This window comes from Netta rufina (genome assembly GCF_964035555.1).
Source record: "Netta rufina genome assembly, chromosome: 2".
In the NCBI taxonomy this organism is placed as follows: domain Eukaryota; kingdom Metazoa; phylum Chordata; class Aves; order Anseriformes; family Anatidae; genus Netta; species Netta rufina.
Genome location: NC_140124.1, coordinates 69,616,916 through 69,633,903, shown reverse-complemented (window position 1 = coordinate 69,633,903; position 16,988 = coordinate 69,616,916). Strand labels below are relative to the sequence as shown.

The following is a 16,988-nucleotide window of genomic DNA, read 5'->3' as shown; positions in this document are numbered from 1 at the left end:
AAGGTTTATGCTGTTCTCACCCCCCGCACTGAGCTGGCACAGTGACTGGTGTGGCTGTTCAGTGAACCTGATTGGGAAACTAAGTCTTTATTTTTTTTTTCCTAACTGGTCATTTTTCAACCACATCAGCTCCCTGGTGTGCTTCATCACACATGCAGCCAGTCAGACAGATGTGCTGGTTGTGTACAGTAGGGCAAATCTGAGAAGGAGGGAAAAGGACTTGGAGATGGGTTAGAAGAATCTGTGCAAACAGGATGCTGTTGAATATGAAACCTCAGTTTTATTGACTCATCCATGTGCTACTGAAATGCTCACCTGGTATTTGGGGAAAAAATAGATACAGACTCCAGCTTGAAAAGAAGAAGGGAAAGGGAAAGGGAAAAGAAGAAGAGAAAGGGAAAAGAAGAAGGGAAGGGGAAAGGGAAAGGGAAAGGGAAAGGGAAAGGGAAAGGGAAAGGGAAAGGGAAAGGGAAAGGGAAAGGGAAAGGGAAAGGGAAAGGAAGACCTGAAGACTGATCCAACACAGTGTGGTTCTAAGCATGAGCTTTGTAGGTGAATGCAGAAACTGATTCAGATTTTTACATTGCTTTCACTCCATTAATTCCTGTGGAGTTCCTGTGATGTGTTGTGGGATATATAAAATCAGAACCAAGCTCTCTTGGGATCCTAGAGACCAAGCTTGTTCCCAGCTATGCAGGTGTTCTAGCAATATAAGAAAGCTCAAATCCAGTTTAGAAATGCTTATAAGTATTTTGACTGTCGTGCAACTGTTCAAATCCCACACAACTCATCCTTTGGACTGATGCTTCAGCTTCTGTGGTAGGTTTATATGAGTGCAGGGTGAGATAACAATTCCTCATATGGATGCAAAAGTAAAATCACAATAGTATCAGGCATCATTATACTTACTAAACCCTGTGGATGAAAAGTGTGTGGGTTTGAGGAATGGGACCTGCACGTGTCTATCTACTTTGTGCTATTCAGGATACGATCTTGCTGGGTTGTCCAAACTGTCTCTCTGGGTCTTCACCTTTTCACAGAGACCACTGTGCTAAAATGTCACAGGGATATTGTGGTCTCCATCTTCTTCCTGTTAACAGCTGCAGAGTTCCTCTGTCATCTCTCCCTTTTTAAGGATCTGTATTCCCTCACTGAATCCACACATCCAGCACCTGTGTTTGTTCAGCCATTTCTGCAGAGAGATGTCACTGGCTGGGGAGAAGAGAGACACAGTGCTTGCAGATGATCCAGAGGGGACCATGAGTAACACTGCTACCCTCAGCAGTATTCACGCCTAATGATTTTCCTATTCTTTGGTACTGTGTTTCAAAACACAGTGCTGCTGCTGCTGCTGTGTTACCCCATCCTGGCTGAGTATCACAAGAATTAGGCAAAGTAGAGAACATGCTGGTGATCTTAAGGGAGTGGCCTCCAGGTGACTCTACCTGTAATCTCAGAAGGAGAATCTCCTCCTCTGTTTGTTACCATGATTCAAATGAAGAAGATGTACTAGCAGCGATGATGGTGTTTGAGGTCGGGCCACCAAATTGCTGCATCTTATGTATAATAAGTACCAGTCTTTTCCTATATAACTCTGGAGTCAGTGATGTAGGAATAACTGAGCTGATTTCAGTAGTAGTTGCTGGCTGGGTGCAGCAGTATGCAAATTACAGTGGTATACCTACAAGTAAGGCACACATGTGGGACTGTGGTGCAGGAGGGCCTGCGGCATGTGTGTCTTTCTGCTACAACTTAGGCAGTCATGTCAGAAGTTGGATCTTTATTTTCTTTGAGGAGAAGTTTTGAGAAAATACTTCCTAAACCCTGTTTAAGAGAGTCTCCAGTTCAGGGAACAACAGCCTGCAGTACTTTCAAAGTGGTGCATGCCCCCATTAAGCCATTCTTTGTTACTGTACAGGCATAAGTCATAAATAATTTATTTGTTCCTTGGCAACTTCATATTTCATGTAGTAACAGAAGAACACATATGCAATGGAACTTTTATGAGATCAACATTTTATCCCTGAGAAAGATTTAGTAAACATCAAGATTACTGTGAAGCCAGTGATCTTATCAGTCCAGCAAACTTTCAAAGGTTACTAGAAGACTAGCCTCTGCAGCAATGGCTATGAATGTATGTATATGTTTACATGCATATATTCTTATACAGGTACACAGGGTTGTTTTTCTTTGTAGCAGAGTCATGGCCTCTTATTCCCTACTGCAAAAGGCAGTGTTGGCAGAGAAATTTAAAGGCAGCTCTTTCCTTGCTGCTATTGTCTATACAGAGAAGAGGTACAATAAGTGAATACAGAGCAGCAAGAGTGAATGAAGGTGGGGAAGCAGGATAACATGTATAAAGACAAGGAAGGCATGGTGATTATTCAGAGCAATATATTGAGGCTCCAGAAGACGAGATTTCTATTACATTTCTATGTATTCCTATTTTGAGATCAGCTGATCAGTAGTATGTCCTTGGACATGTCATTTCCTCTCTATTTGTCAGTTTCTCTACCTCCAACAAGACATGAAGTTAATCAGCTTCTATGTAGGAAGGCCATCATTGCCAGAGTAGCTGTCCTCACCAGGGCCAACCAGCCTTCATTCATGGACTGGTGTTTCTGATGTATCCCAGTCCCTAGACTTCCCCAAATTGCCTTCGGTTTTAGATTTCCAGCAGGCTTATTTGCAGCTTTGTTTTGTTAGAAGAAAGTCCTTGTCCTTCTCATTTTAAGATTGTCTGGATTTGAATGTGAATTCAGGTGGCTGAAAGCAAAGGGTTAGGTTCTTGATATAAAACCAGTAAAATACAAAAGGGAAAGCTTCAGTTCAGTGTATCAAGGATATACAGCATATTCTCTGGCTGTTCCTTAGAGCTTTCCTAAGGCATCTCTCAGCCCTGAAACAAAGGAGACAAACAGCTGAGTGACATTCTCCCTTTGGGTTACTGTCTTACAGAGTGGACTTTTCTGTTGTTTTTTTTGTTTGTTTGTTTGTTTTGTTTTGTTTTGTTTTCCATTGGCTCTAGGCACTGAAAAGTAACTTGGCAGCACTTCGCTTTCCTGTCTGTTGTATTTCAGCAGTGGTCTATAACACTAATGAAAGGGTTGCTGGCCTAGAGAGGTTGCATCGTTTTCAGAGAATTCGTTTCCCTTCTCAGTCTGTCAGTCTCTGCTGTCCCCTTCAAAAGCTTTCCCTGCTTGCTTTATTTCCTGGGAATGTGGTGTCTGTAACAGATTGCTTTTGCAACATATGGTAGCAATGGTTTCCATTTCCTACCTGCTTGGCTTCCTGAACCATTTTTTTCCCCATCTCCTTCTAATGCAATGGGATAAACAAACACATGATGCGTATTTGTTTGGAGCTATCTTTGCTACTCAAATAACTTCCTGCATTTTAAAGGCTGTTACATTTTATGCTAAAGAATTGAAGAGTACTGCCATGTAGTTCATCCTCCCACTCCAAAGGAGGATCAGCTCTACTTATAGCATTCCTGACAGACACTTGTATAACCAGTCCTTAAAGATTTCCAGCAATAAGGGACTACACTGCCTTTCCAAGCAAATTTTCAAGCAAAACATTACTGCAATTTGAGCCCATCACTTTCTTCTCCTGCCCTTTTAAATGTTGATGAACAGGTAATAACCTAACTGCATTTTATCTATTTGAAGGGTGTTTCCATGCTCTCTCTTCTTTAGGCTGAGCAACCAGCATTCTCTCAGTTTTTCCTTATAATTCCTGTTATCCAGACATCTGCTTATTCTCATTGCTTCCCAAAGATCTGCCTCCAGTTGCCTCACATCTTTCTTGAGGTGTGGAAAGGGTACCTCAGCAGAGCCAATAGCAGTGTTGAGTAGAGTGGAGTGGAAGAATGCCACTCTGACTGCATTCCTCCAATTCATCCAGAGTGCTGTTTGCTTAGCTGAAAGCAGCACAAAAACATCACAGATTCACCTTCAGATGGTGATTCTGTGCAGTCTTTACCTCCTTTGTGCGGGATTGCTCCTTACCCAGTTGTTTCCCATCCTTCATGAGTGCACAATACAGAAGCTTGCACTTGCGCTGATTGAGTCATGTCTTTCAGCTTTTCCAGTTTGTCAAGATTATTCTGAATTCTAATTTTGTCAACAAAAATATTTTCTGTTTTACCCAGCTTAATGTAATTTGATGATTAACAAACACTTCTGCTGCATCACCTATTCCATTAATGAAACTATTCCATCGTACGGGAGCTAGGATGAAGAACCCTATTAGAAGGATCCTTCACATTTGGCTGTGAACTAGGGGTGACTGCTTCCAGAAGCAACAAATTATTGGCAGCTCCTCCAGCTGTTTGGGATATCACGTTTTAGTAGCAGTCATGTTGATTACCAGTTTGTTCATCTACCTTCATGCAGCTCCCTCCAAGGTGAAACATTTATGAAGACAAATTTTGTACTACCTAATTTTGTCAACTTTATTTAGTATTTTTCTTCTTTTTTACATTTTTTGTTAAAATCTTAAAATACCTTTCCCAATGTTTTTGTTTTTGTTTTTTTTGATGTCTGCAGCTTCTTATTTTTTTCCATATTTTATGGATTATTAATTCTAAACCTTTTTCTCTTAACTGGTTTAGAAGACTGGGAAGATACATGCTGTACTCACATACACAACCCTACATGTACGTTTGCACCACCATGGTTTTGCTTCTTCCTGCAGTTTATTGATATATTTATTGATTATTGCTCTATTAGCCTGTTACCCCTGTATAGAGGGAAATCAGATTGTTTTGGCTGGATTTGCTTGATATTTCCATGTCTTCTGTTATTGTTGTTGTTGTTTTTGTTTGGTTGGTTGGTTTGGTTTTGGTTTGTTTGTTTTTTTTGGTTTGTTTGTTTTGTTATTTTTTGTCTTACATCATTGGTGTGCTTACAAGTGGTTTGGTTATCTGCACCAGAGTCTTTCTGGGAATGTGAAGTAAAAACAGCTGGTCTAGAGCTCCCCTGGATTTCTATTGGTTGTTTCCTTCCTTCCTTCCTTCCTTCCTTCCTTCCTTCCTTCCTTCCTTCCTTCCTTCCTTCCTTCCTTCCTTCCTTCCTTCCTTCCTTCCTTCCTTCCTTCCTTCCTTCCTTCCTTCCTTCCTTCCTTCCTTCCTTCCTCCCTCCCTCCCTCCCTCCCTCCCTTCCTCCCTCCCTTCCTTCCTTCCTTTTTTTTTTTTTTCAGAAATAAACACTCTGTTTGACCTTTTCCAAACATTTGGTACCTTACTTGCCTTCTATGAACTCACAGAGACAACTGATAACAGCTCTGAGACTTTTTCCACTCATTCCTAAAGTATCTTAGGGCAAAGTTCATCAGGCTTGGACAATTTAAGAACATTTGATTTACTCTAGTGCTCCCTGTGTATTCCCTACTCTGGGCTGAAATCTTATCCCTTCTTTGCTGGTAATAATTCCCGCTAGTCAGAGGATCAGATGCCCTTTTTTGCAAAGGAAAAGCGTTATTTTGATCTTTCTAATGCTATGTATGAATGGTTTTCTTTCCTTTCTGGAGTAGTAAACCAATAATTTCATTGTGCTTACTAATGAAGCATCTCATTTTGTGCCCTGACCTTTTAGTCTACATGCCTACATGGTGTTTTGTTATGTGATGCTCATACAATCTTATCATAAGAGGTATTCACATTGCAAGCATCATATCATTGCTCACAGTTTGTTTTTTGTTTTTGTTTTTCACAAAGAGTAGGCGTTAACATTAATGATATAGATGCCAAACATAGCAGTTAGAGTTTTCCAAAGTAGTGCTCATTTTGACAGGTGTAAAAGTTCTGGCCAGTGCACTTAATTGCTACACGTTGTCCTCATTTAGCTATTTTCAGTACAGCTCTGACATTCCCTGCTCCCCTTATATTCAAAATAACCAAGCAAGCCTCACCTACAACACACGGGCTTTTCGTTGTACATGGTGGTGTGAGTGTATTATCCATGCAGATAGGACCCAGCAAGGGGTTTTTGGTTGGCTGGTTGGTTGTTTTTGTTTGTTTGTTTGTTTGTTTAACCTGTTTAGCAGCCAGACAGTTTTCTTGTGTGTTAACAGCAGTTTAATCTGCTGGCCAATAGTCATCCTTGCTTTGAGGACTTTTTCTGAGTTGTCTTCCCAGGGCAGCAACTGTCAGAAAAGCAATAAGAACAGGTTTCTTGTGACTGTCTGTGTGAAACCAAACTACCCTCAGGGAGGGAAAGTGGGGAATTTCTGTATCTCCAAAACAAATCCAGTTAGACGGATTAGGACTCATAAAACCTGACAATTCTGAGAGAAAAATAACGTATGGAGTGGAAGGAGGTAGTAAACAACACTTAATTGTGGAGCAGCTGCGAAATTTCCACTAGGTTTAGCAGATACTGTGTAAGCAGGCCTATTGAGTACCCCCTGTACTTGCACACACACAGGTGTGAATGTTTTAAAGTTGTCTTTGAATGCTGCAGGCTGCCTGGGGGGGGACAGGTGCTTTTAATTTGTTGCTTTTATCCAAAAAGGGCAAGTGATTTCTCTCCACTTTTACTCCTGATTTTAAAGACCCTTCTGTCTTCCTGTTAGCTTCTCTCTTCCTGTTACTTCCATCTTAACCACCTAACTCTTGAGTGTGGTGAGGACAAAACCAGTAATCTCAATGACGAAGTCTACATAAATACCTGAAACAACATTCAGTCCTTGCGATGCACTTGTCTGCCACCTAACTTTGTAGACCATGATTTCTCTGAGTGCTCAACACAGATGCTTCTGAACCTGCTGTCACTCCAATCCATCTTTATTTCTTAGGAGAATGAATTGTTTAAAATTTTCATACAAATTCCCTTTTCCTCGATTATGAAATATATTTTAATTTGACAGCAATGTTATTTTTAGTAATACTTTTTGTAGCCTTTAGTATTAACATGTAGTTGGGGGAAAAAACTGCTAAATATTTATACTTCTCTTCTTTGATCTTTCACTCAGAAGAACTGAAAAGGTATCACACTTAACATTTTTATTATAAATATTTCAGATAACGTTTGAAAGAGGCCAAATTCACCTCTCGCATCGGATTTGTTCAACTTATTGAGATAGGTTGTCACTCTTTAATGCTTCCAGATGGCAATTCAGTTGCCAATAGTTGGAAACTTTTGGGTGACACTGTTATGACTAATCACCAGTGACAGAACCATTAAATATTGCTTTTTGACAGAAGTAAGACCAAACCCTCTTCCTTCCTTCTACTTGCATGCTGTGTCTGAGGGGGAGGTAAATATAGTATCTTCACACAAGAAGCACAATAACTCTGCAAAAGCAGTGCACCTTCCAACAGTACATTTTGCAAGCAGGTTGTGTCCCTCACCTTTTCCAGTGGTAGCCAGTTGTGCTGGAAGGCAGTGCGCTGTCCTGTCTAAGTCATGGAGTTCTGCCAGATCCACAGAGCCTATTGCTGCCAGAGCTGCCTCATTCTCCATTTAAATTGTTTGTGATTTAGGAGGTCAAGAGAAACGTGGAGAAAGTGGGAGAGCCAGCAGTGACAGAAAGTATGTTGATTAGTTGTTCTTTTACTCACTGAAAATGTACATTCTTCTGTGAGAATTCAATATTATTTGCTGGCTAGCAGTCAAAACACTTCAGCTGTCAGCGCTGCAAGGACTTTCAGGTGTTGCATGCTTCTGTTCTCAGTATGCTCTGATTCTTCATCAGCTGTGTCAACCGAGCTTCTTTTCTAGAGAGCGGCGTGATTCATCATAGGAGTTTTTGGCCATGGCCTCTCATGGGAGATACAGTCTTGCCATGGCTTCTGAACCACACAGGGAAAGAGAAGGTCAGGGAGCTTAGATAGCAATTCCTATGAGGCCCCGTATCCAAACTGAGTTACTTTGTTCTTTTGGTTGCTGGATTGGCAAATGATTTAGCTTATTGTAGTCAAATTTCAATCAAAAAAATAACATGAAGTATTACCCCTTGTATTTTAGTTTGGTGAAAATATGATTAGACATTGAAAAGCATTTGACACTGAACCTTCACAGTTAAATGTAGGGAAAGTGAAGCTATACAAAACTCTGTGCTGTATACAGAACAGGTGTTCTGTCTTGCGTGATGCTGAGACTAGCATTTTTTCTCTTATTTTCAGCATCCAATTATTTTTCTATGTTTAGTACATAATTAAATGTCCCAAATATTTTACCAAACAACCTTCTCATTTGCCACTGCAATGGGTAGCAGTTATTTCGCTGGATTTTGTATGTGTGGTTTTGTATCAGAATGTGTGCTTTTTCCTATCTGTATTCCACCTGTGCAGTCCTTGGATCTGTCATAGTGATAACCCTGAAGAAGAAGTAGGTTTATTTTATCATATTCTGAGCCACAATGGCTTGCACACATTCTGATCTTTGTGTGCATGCCCACTGCAGGGCTTCCTTTTATTCCTGAAAGCCTCAGCCTTGGTAAGTTGAGAGACTCATTCCATTAAAAGTACATAAAGTTGCATCTCTCTGGCATGATGAGTGCTCCAGGGTTACTATGCTGACAGCAAAGCAAGTCTTGAAGATATTCAGCCTCCAGCCTATTCTTAAATCTTCCTGGATTTAAGCAGGATTTTGAACTGACTCACTAGATGGAGTGGTGGGCCCTTAGAAACTGAAGAGGCCTGGTGTGATTGGAGAGAGCAAAATTTCCCTGACTAAGGGAAATTCCAAATCTAAATCTCTGTGGAATTAATTCCTTAGTGTTGGTATGGATCAGATATGATGGGAATTTTGTCTTGTCTTTTGTCTTTTTGTCTGTGCTTGATAAATATTTTTCCCAAAGAGAGGGAGATTGGAGAAGGACAAGCATTGATACTGGAATCCATACCCTTGAGAACTGGTTTTACACCTACTTTACAACCATTGATAATTGCTTTCTTCAAGAAATCAATGAGTTGTATTAAAAAAGAAGGAGAAAAAAAAAAAAAAAAAAAAAGCATGAAACAAAAACACCAATCCCAAACCCTACAGGTTTGCAATTTTTTTCTGGTTTTCCATGGCAGCAAAAGTCTGTGTCATGGTTAGCTTGTGATCCTGTGGGGACTTCAGATACTCTTTTGGTGTAATGGAGAATGATATTGTTCTTCCTATACTTCACACTAGTGGTATTTTGTCATTGCTTGAATGTAATGGATTCCATTACTTTTGGTGCTGTGAGGCTTAAGAGCTCTTTAATGGGAAGTGCTTGGATCTGAGATGGGTTGACTGTATTGTTGGCTGGTTACTGAGACAGCTATAACAGTGCACAAGGGAAATATTCTTTCAGTTTTTTTGTGCAACTTGCTCCATTTACAAGAGTTCCTTCTGCTTGGGAACTGATGGAAAAAAGCCCTGCACCACCCTCACATTAGTTCTTCTTTTGCTGGCATTCAACAGGCCAAGGTGGCCTCTTGAAATGAGAAAAGGTAGCTAGAGGCCAAAGTGCTGAGCCAATGCACAAATAATTGGTTGAATTGTTTCAATTAACTTTTAGTGAATGCATCTAACAGCCAAGAGACTTCCTACTCTGGGTGATGCTTGTGAAACATTTTTTCAGTATATAGCGGTGTCTCTTCTGGCATGTAAGGAATTAGGTGACAGCTTTAGGTAGAAAAGGAAAGTCATGATATACAATGGGTTCATACTTGACAAGAGCCATAATGACAATGGTTTAGTTCCTATTTAAGGCTACATGACAGTGTCTTAGTGACCGAGAAGCTGAAAATATTTGAGTGCTTGCATTTTTCATCCATCTTTCATTAACTTAAATAGCAGGTGTTATTTATGTGCTTTGCCACTGCATCCCATACCGTGCTCTTTATTTCTCTCAATAACATGGCTATTAACAGAATTTTGACACTTTTTTTTTTTTTTTAAATTAAGAGAAAAGCTTAAAAATGATTTAATATTATAGAAAGAATGAATGCGAAGGCCAGAGGTTCAGAGTATTCAGATACAGATTTCACCAAGTCCAAACAGAAAACAGCAAAAAGTCCATTACAGTCTCAAGTTTGTGAAATTTAATAGCAATCTGTTTGGTCCAATTGTCAGTCCAGTTGTCATGTTCACTATGTCAGTGAACATGCATCTCTTTTAAAACTAAAAAACAAGAAAAGACCCATAGTGGTCAAGTAATGTTGATGGTCTCAACACAGTTATGTTGACCTGAACTATTTTTGAAACTGAATCATTCTGCCAGGTGTTAGCTGGAAAAGCTCTGCAACAGAAATGACCATTCCCTGCTTTCAGTTGGTTTAAGCCAATTCTGTCTTCTGGAGGTTATCTAGTGCCTTTCACTGGCATCAAAGTTACCTTAAACAAAAACATATCCATTTTTTAAAGTGCACTTTTTGTGTGTGTGTGTGTGTGTACAACACACTCTTCTAGAGAAATGGAGTATTAGCATTTGAAAGGACCGATGAGAACGCATCTTTGGGAATGGCCTTTGTTCAGAAAATTACGGGTATATTCTACATGCATATCACCATGGTAATTGAATTATTTGCCATTGACAGTAAGGGATATAGCACAAGCCTTTTGCCATTTTCCATGATGTGGTTCCTAGCAAAGAGTGCTATTTGTCAATTTAAAATTTATAGTATGACATTTAGCAGTTGTGCCTACTGTCATAGTGGACGTGGTCTGAAAGCATGGAACAAAAAGGAAAAGGTAATTACCTCTTCTCTGTGCTGTTGGATGCTGAAGTCTTTTCTGTCTTTTTAAGACAGGCATGTGGAGAAGCAAAAGTAAATAGGGAAAGAAGAAGCTTTGGCTGGATAGATTCTTCAGAGCGAGTTTTTAGCTGTGTCGAATGAGTTTCATGCAGGCACTGGGGCCAAAATCTACCAAGCATGGGAGGTCTTCCTTCCCATAGATTTCAGAGAAAAAAATGTCGTTGGCTCTTTCTGACTTGGATATCTAAACTATGCTCTCTCCTTATTAGTCTTGTTGGAAACCACCACATGGAAACACAGACAGATACGGCTGTGCATTCAGCTTCTATTGGCTTTCCTGAAAGTGTTTTGGTGAGATGATGGAAAAGATTTCTGTGGAGTCACTAGGGGCTAAACATCAAATCTGTGGCCTGCATTGCTCAGTGCAGGAAAGTTTTACCTACCTTAAACTCAAGGTGTATTTTCTGTTCTAAATGAAGTCAGACTCCATGTCTGAAGAAAGCAAGGATGAGTTGAGAATATCTATCTACGTGTTTGGTATTCTTGCAGTTTAGTATTTCTCCCCATTTCAGCTTACAACAAGAACCATTCTGGAACTTTGATCCACAATGCAAGACCTGATCACTCTGAAATATGTAGGTGGTCACTGAGTACCGTGTAAACATTTATGTAAGGTAATTACATGGTGACTCTTTCTTTGGGATATAGGATGAAAACTGATGTGGCAGGAATTGGGAGAGCCTCGAAGAACCTCATTCACACAACTCAGTTAACATAGAGAAAAGAATCTTGGATGCTTGTGTTACAGTATAGGTCTTTCATTTCAAAAAATACCGTGTAGGAAAAGGTACAATATGGATATGGCACTGAATAGTACTGCTCAGTGCCTTGCTCAGAGAACAAAAGAGAGAGTACTCATTTTTGCTCCTTGATGCTGGGGGAGATTCTCATCTCTACTTTTCTATTCCTCAAAGTAAGCTTTCTAGAAAAATGTCTGGTTCTCTGTTGTCCTTACCCATTTAAGAGCAGGGCTAACCTCCATACAGAAGTCTCTGTGCTTTTGTGATTTAAGACAGATATAAAGTAGAACACAGTTTAAAAGTGCAGTGCTTTTTCTTTCCCCTTCAACTCCCTGATGCCCTTTATCTCCTTCTTCAAGTGCAGGACGGGGAATTCTTGCTACAGGATTGCACATAGGTGAGCCAATACCAGACATTTATTCTTTAGGTAACATTTTGGCTACCAAATGACCCCATGTCTTACTTTATCTAGCCACTGAGGCAGGTTGCCCAGTGGCTGTGTGCAGATATGTTGCTGTTGGTACCTTCTGGGGTCAGCTTTATAGACAAATTGTATTTAAAACATCATTCAGTGGACTTCCATGCAGGTGAAGATAATGCACAGTTATTAATGTTTATTGCCTAACATAGCCTTTCATTCTAGCCCTGACTCCAGTGTCAGGTTGCTTTCGTGGTCATTTTATAGGATAACGGGAAGACCGATGCCCCTTTATTTCTCGCTGTGCTCAGTTATCAGGCTGAAATATCAAAACATATACGCTGACCTTCAGGGTGGCCTCATGCAGTGAATCTGACCAGGCAGCGAGTAGTTCTCTAGCACATGGAGGAAGCTGTGTGCCAGTTCCTTAATATCAAGAGGCAAAGCTGTTTCCTCTAAAAAAAAAAACACATGAAAGGGTGTTAGACATTGTTTCACCTCAGTGTTTATTCACTGACTGTAATCCCGTTTCCTCCGGTGGCCTCAGAATACATCCCCATCTTCTTTTTCCCTTTGAGCAGTGCTTCACTGTATTCACTGCATTTCATTACCTGAAAGCCGCAGGCTGGTGCAGAGGAGACTTGTGACACTGAGATCAGCTAAAGCCTAATGGGAGAGAAGGAGTCCGCGTGACTGCAAGCTGCGTGGAATTGTCTGGAGGTGCAGCTTAGGTAAATAAAGCCTAATACACTCACCGTTAAGCTGCTTCTTCTTTTATTTTTTTATTTATTTTTATTTTTTTTAACCTGATGAAGCTGCTGTTCTCGGTTTTGGCCTCACATTTTCTGTTGCTTGGGTTAGAGAGCTAGAGAGCTGCTTCTTCTGTATCATCAGGCTGCAGCATGACAAGCAGGAGAGAGTCCACTATGCAGTAGCTGAGCTATCTTTAAGGTAGGCAAACACTCTGTGACTCTGAGCATCCTTGCAGAACACAAGCATATCAAGAAAGGAAATCAGCAAATGTATTATTTGCTGACAAAAATTGTTTCCAATCGCAGTTGATGGCAGTGATAAATCTCATTGTCCTAGTATTTTCATTTGAGGGACAGAGTAGGTATTGAGGTGTAAAAGACCAAGAAGTACTTGTCCCCATCTGCCTTGGAAAGTTAGTTAATGCTACTCTGAAAGCAATGCTGAAGTTTTCTGAGACTTACAGCTTGTCTTTATGGAAATATCATTAATCCCTTTTACTCTTTTTAATTAGTAATAAAGATGCAATTAATTCTAGCTAAAAGGACGAGAGAAAAATACAACATACCAACCATGTGAGTGATGTGTAGCCAGCCATATGTAGTAGCATTTATATCATTGTTCGGCTATAATTACAATTAGATTAATTACACATAATGCAATCCAATGCTTAACTGCAGTTACATCTAACCAAACACCAGTCCAGTGTTGCTCTGTAAGACCTCTGTCTTTTCGGAGTTTAAGTGCATCCTAAAGATGCTGTTTTCCACAACACCCACAAGAAACTATTGCATCATGTTGTGACCTATTTAATTTGCCCATGAATGAACTGCTCGCTAGGATGGATGGAGAGGGTTATGTAAACACATGGGACAGGAGAAATCATTACCTTCAGTAAACCATGACCAGTCAAGAAACAGTGGTAGTTGTTACCCCTACCACAGCTTAGAAATGGTAAGCAAACTTGTGTTGACATCCCATTAAATGATAGTACTGAGTTTTCCATCGTGAGATATGTTCTCTGTATATACAAGAGTTCAGGATTGGGCTTGTGACTGTACAGCTTCTAAAGAGATTTTCAGTCGGAGCAATTTGGAAATGTTTTTGTTCAGGTAGGTTGCTGTAACACCTTTAAAAGCTGAAGTACAACGATCTGTTGTCTGCCAGCCTGGTTTTGATTTTTTTTTTTTTTTTTTCTGTTGAGCCCAAATCTTACTCCAATTTCTCTCTTTCAATATAGCATCTGGCCAAACCCCTCTTGTCCAATTTCCATGCTTCTCCCAGATCTCTCTTCTCAACTGCTTTGCAGTGGTGGAGCAGAGCAGAGCAACACTTTCTCTGCAGTTACACCTCCCCCTCTTTTTTTGAAGATCACTTTTCTACAGCGTTTATCCTGCACCTTGGGAAAGCTCTTGGCTGGTTTTTAGCAGTTAACTGCAGTCAGCTAACATCTCATGAAATGTAGTTTGCCCTTTCTTGTACTAGTCAGATTTAACTTGCTTCATCTTCAGAGAACACACCCACAAAATGGAGAAATGCTTTATTTTGAAATAATCTTTTTGTTGTAAACTGCCAGTGAGAGCAGGGCAAGCTTCCCACCAAAGTTGAATGAGACAAAGTTGGTATCAAACAGCTGTTCTGAGATAAAATCTACCTGTGCCTATTTCTTGTAGGATCTATGTTGAAATGAGTATCTTGAGAGATTTATCTTTGTACACGAGCACATATAACTTTAGTTTTAATCAAGTAGTCATAATAAACATGATATCTGACCTGAAACATTTTCAGGAAAGAGATGATCTGAAGCTTGATGAATGCCTCTGTGCACCATTAAATGCAAACTTCTGCTAGTCTGGGAGATCCTTCCATCTAGTACTTGATCTCCAGTTTCCCTTTATTTTTCCCTCTTAGATTTTCCTTCTTTCACTGCAGTGGTTACCTTTGAAAGTAGAAGCTGTGTGGGCTCCATTTGAAACCAAAAAAAAAAAAAGGATGCCTCATCTGCCGTGTAAATGCAGTAATACAAGCACTGCAATTATAGAGCCCTTTTGTGCAGGAGCTACGTACTCTGGCCTATTTTTGATGGAGAGCAAGACAGCCAGCCTGTCACATGCCTTTCTTTCTCTTCACACAGACTTTTTCTTTCTTATTCAGCTTATTGGTTTGTCCTAGTTTTGTGTTACCTTGTCTTTGCCCAACTCAGCAACTGTTAAATATATATATATTTTAATTTTTAATTTCCATCATTCCCTCTTTCTTTGTGCTGGTCTCTTTTGCCTTTTCCTTTCCACAGCAAGGGGTAAGAAATGTTGACATTTGTGCCTGCTATCATGTCATGCCCTGTTTCTTCCTGAGTTTGCTGGGCTGCCCCTGCTTCGCTAGGCCAGCCTCGTGGTGTGTGGTGTTGGCAGTTCCTTTTGTGGCCACTTTTACAGGAAAGCCATCCTGAGCAGCTCTGTGAGGGCTGCTGCCCTACCTCACAGCAACTGCTGGGGAGGCCAGCTTCTTCCCTTCACGCCAGGGTGCATCCACCATTTTGTCCACGGAGCAGGAGGGCAATGTCCCACATCACCTCAGCTGCAAAATGAATGTTTTACTCTGTGTTTGCGGCTGTGTCTGGAGCCCCCTCCTCTGTGCTGGAGGCTGGATATCAAGGCTTGAGATGCCCTGCATTAGCTAACAGCTTGCCAGCACGTGGAGATTGAGCAGTGTTTTCCTTAGTCTGTCATGGCCAGCCCCACCGGCCTGAGGGGAATATGTGTGCACAGTGCTCCCTAGAGACTGCCATGTTAGCACCAAAATGAGCGAGTTACAGTGTCAGCAGAGTTCAGTCATGTTAGCATAGCCCTACTCCTGGACTTGTTTACCCTGGTAAGAAGCTGACACACCTCAGTACTCAGCTGAAGTTAACTCATACAGGGCTGGCTGGCAGCTCCTGCTCAGCCTTGCTCTTTGTCAGTCTTGGCTGTGACACAGGCAGCCCTTTTGCTTTTATTTTTAACTATCTAAACTTCCTAGTGGAGAGCTGGTTCAGTGACCCAGAAGAGGTCTGTGTCCTGTTGTGAAGCACATTTGAATGTAGAAAGCCAAGCAGTTTATCTCAAAGTTGGTTGGTTGTTTTTTTTTTGTTTGTTTGTTTTTTGTTTGTTTGTTGTGTGTTTTTTTTCAGTATGAGTATCTGGCAGAGGGTGGGAGAAGAGAAGGACCCAGAGCAAAAACAAGTGGAAATGTGAGGTGGACTTCAGTAAAATCCACCGCCAAAATTAAAATTCAGCTCAATCCCACCTCTCCAGACTGTGTACTTTAGCATTAAGATGATTTTCAAGCAACAGGAATAAAATTAGACTGCAAATAAAAAAATGCTCCAGGGGGTAAGTGTTCAGCCTCGAGTATTTGCATTTGTAGGCACATGTATTTATGGTTCCTCTTTTGGTTTATATTTTGTAGGACAAAGAAGGTCAGCCATTGCTACCGTATTGTTTACCGTCACCCGGAGAGGACTTTAACGCAGAACGAGGTGCATCGTATCCATCAAGCTATTGAAGAATCAGCAGTTCGAGAACTTGGGGTTGAGGGCAGGTTCTAGCATTGTTGGTCTGAAGCCCTAATGACAGTTGCTTTCTCTCTCTCCTCCCCCCCCCTTGTTTCTTTTTATCTGTTTGGGGTGGGGAGTACAAGTAAAGAAGGATTCTGTGACTGAACGTAGCACATGGAAAACAATTGATAAATAAGCAATGGTAAAACTACCAAATAATAAACATTACTACTGAGAAATCACTGACAAAGCACTGGTGCTTTATTTTAAGAAAGGGGGGAACAACAGTAATGTAAGATTTCCCTCCTGCTACAATAAGGAATACACTGTCTGGTGGTTTTCTGTGTTGTTAATTGGTCCCTGGGTTCCATTAAACTGTAAATACTTGGCATTATTTCTGGGTTGACAGGATCTTCTGTCCGTGTAACGAGTGAAGCAAAACAGAGACTCAGCTTAGCTCAGGGAAGAAAAACTATTTTATCCTTCCACCCCTCCCTCTTTCTTAATAAGGAACGGCAGGTTTTGCTTCAAGAAACCTTCAAAGAGGTACACCTTGCAAAGTTTGGCTCTCGTACCTTCAGAGACCCTGGGTATTGCTTTCATCTGCTACAGAGAAGGAGGAGAGAGTGTGTCTCTGGGTTTGGATTTGAGTCTCTTCAAATGCTAGGCCTTTGGTGAGTCTTTCCTGTTGCATGTCCCTGTTCCCACAGAGCTGAGTGGAGGCACTTACCGAGGCACTCAGAGCTGTGCGCCTTCCCCAGGTGAGGAGCTCCCTTATCTTATTTTTAGGGTCAGTGTCTGCTCAGAAAC

The 16,988-nt window shown here is 40.8% G+C and overlaps 1 protein-coding gene across 3 annotated transcripts in view; it reads left to right on the top strand.

Annotated features, from left to right (window-relative positions):
- Positions 1–16,408, top strand: part of FARS2 (phenylalanyl-tRNA synthetase 2, mitochondrial) — a 248,077-nt gene extending 231,669 nt beyond the window's left edge. For all 3 annotated transcript variants that reach the window (XM_084281775.1, XM_084281776.1, XM_084281777.1), the window contains one exon: positions 16,091–16,408. In XM_084281775.1, the coding sequence (XP_084137901.1) occupies positions 16,091–16,229 (139 nt within the window). In that variant the 3' untranslated portion in view covers positions 16,230–16,408. The remainder of the gene's footprint in view (positions 1–16,090) is intronic.
- The last annotated feature ends 580 nt before the right edge of the window (positions 16,409–16,988 follow it).